The 9,874-nt window shown below is 31.0% G+C and overlaps 1 protein-coding gene across 1 annotated transcript; it reads left to right on the plus strand.

Moving 5' to 3' along the window:
• Positions 1 to 2,355: 2,355 nt before the first annotated feature.
• On the plus strand, positions 2,356 to 6,756 carry LOC117927163 (protein THYLAKOID FORMATION1, chloroplastic). Its single transcript, XM_034846581.1, has 6 exons — positions 2,356 to 2,753; positions 3,690 to 3,957; positions 4,633 to 4,849; positions 5,856 to 5,971; positions 6,373 to 6,458; positions 6,569 to 6,756. Exons 1-6 carry the CDS (start codon positions 2,561 to 2,563, stop codon positions 6,580 to 6,582), a joined length of 894 nt encoding a protein of 297 aa, XP_034702472.1. The 5' UTR covers positions 2,356 to 2,560; the 3' UTR covers positions 6,583 to 6,756.
• The last annotated feature ends 3,118 nt before the right edge of the window (positions 6,757 to 9,874 follow it).

Raw genomic sequence — 9,874 nt, forward strand, 5'->3', positions numbered from 1 at the left:
AGATATACATCTCGACAACTTGGGACCAGAGAGCATAGTTGGTTCCATCCAGTTTGATGCCAATCAGAGCAGTAGAGGGTTCGGTGGTCAAAGTTGGTGGTTGGACTTTGGTAAGAGCTTCAGTCATCTTTGCCGTGAATTCAGAGAAGAGGGAATCGGATTGAGACGCAGCAAGCTGGGGTTCTGCATCGGACGACATGGTGGGCGAGGTAAGAGATGCAATGTTTAAGGTAGGTGGGTACCAGGGTTAGGCTCTGATACCATGTCAAAAAGTTCTTCTTTTTCTGTTCAATATTTTCTTATTCTGTTACCACAACCCTACGAGTATATATCAGAATATATTTTCTATTCTAAGCTATATAGATTTTGCTCCTATAATTAAGCTAACATGTGAAGGAAAGAAATCTCATTTTCTATAATTACTCTAATTTTCTTTTGCTATACAACTCACGCCAACATGAATCAATTTGATTACGTTTAGTATGGGATATTAGGAGTTGAACTCAACTCATGAGAATTGAGTCACTTTATCAGCTCACAAGGTTGAAAGTGCTAACGCCTTCTCAAATTTAATTTTATGAATGACAAGTTTGTCCCGTCATATATTAAAAGGAGAACGAGAGCTTTACTATTGTATTATATCTATTTTATTTTTATTAGTGGATTTTGAGTGCAACTCATGATATAGGGGTCACATTAATCGTCGCATCATATTCAAATATCTTGATTGTCTTTGTTTCTTTATTTTTGTCTGTATGTATGTGTGCGATTTGATTAACAAAAAAATATTTAATTTTTTTTATATTGTGTATAAATGTTTAGTATCTCCACGAAGAAAAAAATTGAGAAAATTATTTTTTATTTTTGAATTACAAGATAAAATCTTAGTTTTAATAACAACTGATAATTGTTTTTAGGTACTCTTCTCAATAACCTTTTTTTTCTCTTACAACTATTGTTGAAAATGTTTTCAAACTTGCCTAAGATTATGTTTCGTTAATTTTGGTAACAAAATTATGTTTTTAAAAACTTAGTTTAATATGAAAGCAAAGAAAATATTACGTAATATATAACTTGTTTTAATTTCTTTAGAAAAAGTTAATAAATTTTTTATAAGATTAATAATTTTTTAAAATTATGATTTTGAATTTAACTTCAACTTTAACTTTGTGTTTTTTTTACAATTAAAATAAAACTAAATATTTAAACTTTCAATTAAGACAAAAATAGGAAGTTGTCCCAAACTGATCCTATATCAATCTAAATAAAACTAAACTAAAAAAACATAAGGTTATTTCAAATTTAATAAAACTAAAACAAAAACATAAAGTTATATTGAACCTAATCTTGCCCTTTGTCCATGTTTTGATACAGGGGGAATTGTTATATCTAATTGGTAAAATACCATTAAACCTAAAGATGATAGTAAGACGGGTTTTTTTAGTGCGAGCCTTGTTCTACCTTGCCCTTAATGGGACAACTTTAAAATTTAAATAAATAGGTTAAAAGTGAGTTTGAAATTTAAAAAAAAAACTTGAGACAAGTTGGGGTGGGTTCAAATACTATCTTCTCCTGCACTACTTGACCAATAAAATATAAAATTGATTTAATTTTTATTTTCCTTTATATATAATAATAATAATAATAATAATAATAATAAATACTTTTTAATAAAATAAGTTATAAAATTTTTAAATATTTTAATTATTTATAAAATATATTTATTTTAATGTAATTTAAAAATTTTTAAAAGAAAGTTAAACATATGTGTAAGGTATGAGAAATTTGTATACCCATCCATCCCATTTAATTTTTTTAATGGGATATGAATGAAAATTGCTTTGAATAAATGAGGCCGACTGGGAAGTAGGCAACCCATCCAAAACTTGCCCTTTGCCATCCCTAATTAAACTTGACTAATGTTCCTCCAAATTTTTATTGAAAATAAGGATTAAATAAATTTAAATCAAATAATCTTGTTTAAAAATGTCAATTTGTCAAAAACCCGAATTATCTCTAACTTGAAATGGGTGGATTTGTTTAATATAATATATAAATATATTTAATTTTATTAGGAAACTAATATTTTTGTTTAATAATATATTTCAATTTATTAAATTTCTTTTGTTTTATATAATTTGGGCTGGGCCCAGCCCACTTGAAATGGACATGTTGCCACTTCGAGCTTCAACTAATGGTAACCACAAGTGGTGAGAGTGAGAACATAAAACACACAACTGATGATTTAAACCGATGGAGGTCTCCGTCACAAGAATGGACCACGTGGCAACTTCGTACTGGCTCCTCTTTAAGATCACGAAAATTTCGTACACTCGGATAAGCCTCTCTCGTGGCCTCTCTTACTTTTTTTTCTCTCATTTTCTCGAGAAAAAGAAAAAAGGAAGTCCAATTTCTTCTGCCATTTTTCTCACCTTCATGGGTATGACAAAGCGTTTCCGACTTTGATTTTCCTGGAAATTTTTCGCATTTCTAACCCTGTAACGCAGTGTTTCTTCCTCTCTATCCCTTTTTTTTCTCTCCTCTTCGGCTTCGCTCTGAAATGGCGGCTGTGACTTCTCTATCTTTCTCGGCATTAGGTCAATCTTCGGAGAGGAAAGTTCCTGTTCCGACGACTCGCTCGTTCGCTTCCGCCTTCGAGGCTTTTCGTTTCCGTGCGAATTTTTATGCCGTGGGCGTTCGATCTTCGAGTTCGAGTTCTCGGATGGTTGTTCAGTGCATGTCTAGTGTAACAGGTGAGAATTTCTTGAATCGATTGCGATTTGTCGATTTTGTGATGTGTTTGATTGCTGAGGAAACGGAGGAAGAGAAGGAAATTTAAACTATTAATCCAAATACGTTTGTTAGTTTAGCTGAGTGTAGGTTTCTGGTTTATTGGCGCCAAATAACGCAAAAGAAATTAAAGGTCTCGAAATTGCAGTTCAGTTTATTTTCCTGTATTTATGGGGAAACAGTCGGAAACTATTCGATTTTGCTACTCGTTTTTTCTATTTTTGCAATCTTTAGAGTAGTCGTAGCTTGAATTAGAGCGTTGGTTGGCCAGAACTTACTCTTAGATTATGCATTTTTGAGAAATTAATGCGGTAAATCAAAATCTCTGAAACAGAGCTAAATGTACATTAATTTACCGTATCGAAGTAACTTCGCCCTTGATTAGGTACAGTTGTACTTGCAATGCTTCTAGTTGAATACATTTTCATTCCATGATTCCTCCCTTTTCATTACTTGTTCCTTTTGCTCAGCAGTTACTCTTATTTAGCGTGATGATTGCCTTTTTTTTTTTGCCTTTTTTTTTTCCTTTCTTTTTTTGTTTTGTTTTTGCATTTGGTTTTTTAGATTGAAAGTTTTTCTAAATGTTGCCATGTTCTGTGTTAATCTTAGAAATTTCTCTTACAAATACCAAGGCAACTAATAGTGCCTATGAAATACCAAGCTGAGTACACTCTCAAATCCCACTGGTGTGTGTTTTGTCACCCAATCAAATTTCCTTCAGGCATAAGGAGGTTCGGGGATAAAGCTGACAAGATTTTTACTGCTTTTGATTCATTCATTCTTCTTATCTTGTTTTCATTCTTACCTGAATAAGAAGTATACATATTGAAGAACAGATGAACAGATAGATTGCTTAGCTATTTATTTGGTCAGCATCTGTTTATTTAATTTGTTTTCAGATGTGCCCACTGTATCCGAGACAAAGATGAATTTTCTGAAAAATTATAAACGGCCAATCCCTAGTATCTACAACACTCTGCTGCAGGAGCTGATGGTACAACAACATTTGATGAGGTACAAGAGGACTTATCGATATGATGCTGTCTTTGCCCTTGGATTTGTTACTGTATATGATCAACTCATGGATGGGTATCCAAGTGATGAGGATCGAGATATCATCTTTCAAGTGTATATCAAGGCATTAAGGGAGGATCCAGAGCAATACAGGTCATCTAACTAATTCCCTTATCTTTCTTTTAAATTTTCTTATTGTTAATATGTCTAATCATTTTAAAAATGGGCAGTTAGGGTGTTTTGGAAATAATTAATATTAAATCTAGAGCAACACTGCACTTGAATTTTCTTTAAACAAAATGTGAAAGAACATTTAGACACAAGGATCATGTTGTAGAACTTATGGTTTCCTTCTCTTTTCTTTCTTCTCCATTTTTTTTGTGGGTGAGTAGGGTTGGTTTGGTGTGTGAGGAGATAAGCAAACAAATTTCATGAAGAATATGAAGTCTACAAGGTAGCACGGATGCATAATAAAAGCCCACCCAAAAATAAAATAAAATAAAATGCAGAAGCATAAAGAAGAGTCTAGGTAGTGCCAATGTCAAACTTGTAGTCTCTATATTAATCTCTATAAAACAAGGGGGTATAAAATGGAGTCTCTATGAAAATCCAAGAAAAAGGTATAAGATACATGGCATTGGAGAAATACTGTAATCATTATTTGACTACAATCAATTTCTTGTTGGGAAGCTTAAATGTTGGAAGAGAATCACTGTTGATCCACATAGAAACATTTTATAGTGCATGCTTTATGGCCATTTCTGTTATATTTGATTTATTCAGTTATATATTTGATTAAATTTGACTATGTATTTGTGTTCATTATAGAAAAGATGCACAAATGTTGGAAGAGTGGGCTCGGTCTCAGACTGCTAGTTCATTAGTTGAGTTTTCATCTAGAGAAGGAGAAGTTGAAGGAATTTTAAAGGATATTGCAGAAAGAGCTGGGGGTAAAGGTAGTTTCAGCTACAGTCGTTTCTTTGCCATTGGGCTGTTTCGTCTTCTTGAATTGGCAAATGCAACTGAACCCACTATTTTAGAAAAGGTTGGATCTCTCATGCCTTACATAGAATTATAGTAATTTATGTGATATATGTGCTTAAATAAATTCAATCTTTGATGATAGTTCATTGGGTTTGTGACTTCAATAATCTGCATCCTGCTAATAAAATTTGCTCATAGATCTAATTAGATTAATGGTTGCTATTACAGTCTTCTCACAGCTGTCTTCTCAACTCTGTAGCTCCAAGTTTGAGAAGGTTTTACTTTGGTGACATGGAAGATGCATATGATGTCTATCGATTACACTGTTTCTTTTTGTTTAATTTGTGAAAGATCTTTTCATTTTTGAGTTATGTTATATCAAATGTTTGCATTCTCTATGTGGATCATGGATTAGCTTAAATTTGTCTAGCTCCTTTGGTTTTATTGCATGTGTAGGTTGGAGATATTGTTTTGATATATTTTGAACAATCTACGATGATATCATGGCCTTCTATTGGAAAATTTTAATTTTCTTTTTCATATTTCACTGTGCATTTGTGTCAGAACATTGAAATATCTTAAGTTTTTGCTCTATGGAATTATCTTTTTACCAATATGTCACAAAATTAACTTGTAATGTTCATCTAGAAGTTCTCCATACTATCAGATATTAAAAGTTGTGTCAAGGCAAACTGCCTTGGTTATCCTTAATGGATGCGGATGCCATTGGTGAGAAACAGTTCTCAAGTTTGACTAGTTTCAATTCCATTTAACTGCATTCTTAGTTCTGGTGAGATGGTGAGGCTTAAGAGGCATAGTTGGGTTAATAGCCTTATTCATCCGTGTCGGAAAATGTCTTTTTTTTTTTTGGCAGTCAATGTAACTGAACTGAACTCAGTAGGTTCTAATTCCAGCTATTTGAAATCCAAGTAGCTGGTCACATCCTATGCCTTTTAGCTCTAATGTCTACAGTGGAACAAATGACTTTGCTTTGATATGAATCATTTTAAAAAGTTTAGGTTTTTGACTGATGGTTTGATATTCACATTTTGTTTCTTGTCTGACAGCTTTGTGCAGCCTTCAACATAAGCAAAAGGAGTGTGGATAGGGACCTTGATGTATACCGCAACCTGCTTACCAAGCTGGTTCAAGCAAAAGAGCTTCTCAAGGAATATGTGGATAGGTAACATCAATTTCCTTCAAGTCCCAGTTGAGATCCACTTTCCAATTTCTGACATAATACTAACTGGTTTTTGTCACAACACACAAACATGATGGTTGCACCCGGTTTTGGCCAAAGCTTTGCAACCAAATGAAATTCATAGAATGATAAACATTTAAAAACTATAAGGGTCCTCTGATATTGAACCTCCTGGAAGGATAGAGCAGAAAGATGCATAAATTATTCCCACTCTTCATCAGAAATACATTTTTCTTTACATGTCACACAACTATTTGAATCGGTTTGGCTGTGTACTTTTTCTAGAGTCCCAAGTTTTGAAGTTTCCCATAACTGTGGGGTTTGCTTCATGGATCATTGTTACCGAGGCATTAATGGACTTTCGAATTGCTCGTATTCTGCAGGGAGAAGAAGAAAAGAGAAGAAAGGGTCGAGTCTCAGAAGGCTAATGAGGCCATCACAAAATGCTTGGGAGAATACGAATACACAGGTCAGTAATGCAATTTTGCAGGATCCCCTGCCATGCAATATCTTTTGTGAGTCAAGAGCTTAATCCTCCAAATTTAGGCGCCTTATATCAGCATATGGTTTGCGTTCCAGGTGTATTTTGGTGATTCAGATACATCCTATCTCACCTTGTTATTTTTTTTTTCCTTTTCCCCTATTATATTAAAAGAATTTTCCATTGTACCATGCAAATGTATTATGTTGCTCATTAGTTGATACATGAAATTCCCACATAAGAATTGGCAATTTTAATAGCAATCAAAATCTCTCCATATGCATCCTGTCCTCATGGTCTTCATTTAGTTCCTTATTTCAAATTCTTTGATTTTGTTACATTCCGAAAAATATTTTATTGTTCATCAGAGTTGACTTTCTCCAAGCGTTTGAAGCCATATCTCATATATGTAGATGAAAAAAAGGAAAAAAGAAAAAGAAAAAATGTATCTGTGTGAGTACTTTTGTGACACCCGGAACCCAAAGACCAAGCTTATGAATTTCTAGTGTCAAACCCTAGAACCAAGTTAACCAACTCATGAATGACATTGACTAACAAATCCTCCATGTAGCTTGCTGACAACTCCTCAAAATGATTCAAAAATCAATTATCAGAGCATAAAATAAAGGTTTTAAATTTCTAATCCAAAGCTAATTCAAGTATCACAACAATAAATTCAAAGATTATCTCTAGCACTTGAATAAAAATTCTAGAAATCGATGTTGAATTCAGTCTTAAGTTAAAAATCCTAAATAATCAATTCTAAAATTGTTTCTAAAAGAATCACCCTTCCTACCTGAAAAAGGTGAATAATAGGGAGGTTGTTGTGCTCAACAGCTCAATAAGAAAAAATAGTTTGATGGAGGATCTAGTATAGAATTTAATCCTTATGTTTGATTTTTTAAAATTTTGAGGAAAAATATAAGGAAACTATTTTAAACTTATTTTATTTATTTTAACTTATCGATATAATAATTAAATAATTTTAAAATGTATAAGGTTTTAATTAGTTTTAATTATATTTGATTTTTTTTTAGTATTTTTTTATAGGACAATTAAGTATGAGAAAATTATTATTTTTTAATATATTTTTTTCTTTTCTTATTAGTATTTTCGGGAACCAAGCATAACCTAAGAGATATCCCATCTTTGTAAAAATCAATTTACAAGTAATTTTCTTTTTTAAGTTAATAATTAAATTCACTTTCTTTGAAAAATTAAACACTTTCAATTTAAAGGTAAAACAACATTATAAGCTTTGCAGAAGTAGTTCATATTTAAAAGAATTTCATAAACAAACATTTTACTAAATAAATTAATCTTATCTATATTTCTAATTTTTTAAAATAAATTAATCCTAAATTTGAATCTTTTCAAGAGAATACCTACAAAATTGAAAGTTATTTATTTTATATAATCACTAAAATGGAATTGAAATATTGAATCTATAGGTTAGATGCTTACCTTGAAAGATTAATCTTGAATACACTACTCTCTTTCTCTTTGTTTCGTATTTTACGTTTCTATAATGAGAATGGAGAATTGTGAAGAGCGACTAAAAATATTTCACTTATTTTCTTCTTCTTTTTTCTTTATATTTATTTTATTTTTAAAATTTTAAATTATATAAATATCCTTAAATTCAAGGTAGGAATGTTACAACTTTTGTCACGCCCCAAGACCCACTCCAAGGGCGTGACGATCGTTTCACACTTTAAACCCGAAGGCTTGCAGTGTAACCTGACTCAAACAATTATCTTGTAATTGGAAGTTACCAACTACCAAATACCTGTTCAGAGTAGCGGAACAAAATCTAAAATCCTCAAAAATTCAATTTCAAAACTAAAACATCCACTATCCAAAATCCATTGTCCAAATATTTGCAAACTTAAACAATTCAAGTATTATAACAAATTTCAAAATCTCCAAAACTCAACTTTAATCTAATATAAAATTTGAAGGATCAATATCCAAATAGCTTCCAAATATTAAAGATCCAAATGAACATAACTAAAGTTAAACAAAATCCAACATAAAATCCTAAGTCAAATCCTAATGATGACCATTCCTGAGCCTAGCCATCACTCCTCACCCGAACTAAGAGTACCTGAAAATTTTTCAACAATTGGGAATGAGCTCACAGCCCAATAAGGAATATTAATGCAATTCATGGATCAAATATTTTCATTTCAAATAAGAGATATCATTTTTTTTTCTCATCAAATATCAGAGTTTCAAAAATACTATATATTCAAAATTCAATCAACCATTTTCATATCAAATTCAAACACTTTCACATAAGATTCAATCAAATCCATTCAATTTTCATTACTCTGGTTATCAAATATCAAATGCCCAATTAGGTGAGACTTTTCAAATGGGTGGCTAGCCTCAAATTGTTTCTGGTGGACGGAACCAAACACTACTAGTACTAGTAACCTCTAACCAAACCCCTAGAGGATGAGGTCCAAATCAATTACATTCCCACCATGAAATGTAAAGGTCAACTATTATATCCTGTTGACAGGGTCGAATAGTCAACTATTATATCCCGTTGACAAGGGCCAAATAAACCAGAGTGATGTTTTTGTTCAAGTATTCAAATTTACACAACATAATATCTCCATATTTTGTGTCATAAATAAAACAAAATATTCCAACATAATATTTAGTGCAAAACAGTTTGATCCATGCATGGTAACAAAATATCATTTTCTTTTCCGCAATTCAAAATAACATATAAAATAATTTAATTTTATAAATATTGCATTAACTTCCCTTACCTCAAAATATGCAAAGACCTTCAAGGAAAAATAACCCTAAAAAGTCTACTCCTCACCTAACACAATAAAAATACCATTATTACTATTTACCTCAAAATATAAATCTGATAATCCTAAAATTTCTAAATGTTAAGATTAATATTTCTGATTAACAAAGTAATAATTTAATTACTCTATCCCTTATTTAATTAAAATTAATAAATTCTCAACTTGTTTCTAATAACACATTACTAATTTAATTAAATTACAATTTTATTTCATTATAAAATTATATATATATATATATATAATTGTTAAATCTCTCATTCTATTTACAAAAAAACCATTATTACTATTATCTTATTTATTAATCTAAAACTAAATATCATTATTTTTTTTATATTTTTAATTATCCAATTCAATAGCCACCCAACCATTACTCATATCGGGTACACACCAAACCAAAAAGAAGTTTTTTTCCATTGCCATTATCATGATTCATTTTATATATATAAAAGGTTTCCTTCCATTTGGCACACGCCCCTTTTCTTTTTTAAAAATAAATTTATTTAATTTAATATTTAAAAAATTATTTAATTTAATATTTTTGAAAAAAAATTTTAATTTAATATTTTTGAAAAC

This window comes from Vitis riparia, chromosome 12, assembly GCF_004353265.1.
Source record: "Vitis riparia cultivar Riparia Gloire de Montpellier isolate 1030 chromosome 12, EGFV_Vit.rip_1.0, whole genome shotgun sequence".
In the NCBI taxonomy this organism is placed as follows: Eukaryota; Viridiplantae; Streptophyta; class Magnoliopsida; order Vitales; family Vitaceae; genus Vitis; species Vitis riparia.

What these genes read in the sequence shown, in the direction of transcription:
- LOC117927163 (XM_034846581.1), top strand. Translation starts at nt 2,561, where the DNA reads ATGGCGGCTGTGACTTCTCTATCTTTCTCGGCATTAGGTCAATCTTCG. An exon ending in GTGCATGTCTAGTGTAACAG is followed by an intron (nt 2,754 to 3,689) that starts GTGAGAATTTCT and finishes ATTTGTTTTCAG; the next exon opens with ATGTGCCCACTGTATCCGAG. An exon ending in AACCCACTATTTTAGAAAAG is followed by an intron (nt 4,850 to 5,855) that starts GTTGGATCTCTC and finishes CTTGTCTGACAG; the next exon opens with CTTTGTGCAGCCTTCAACAT.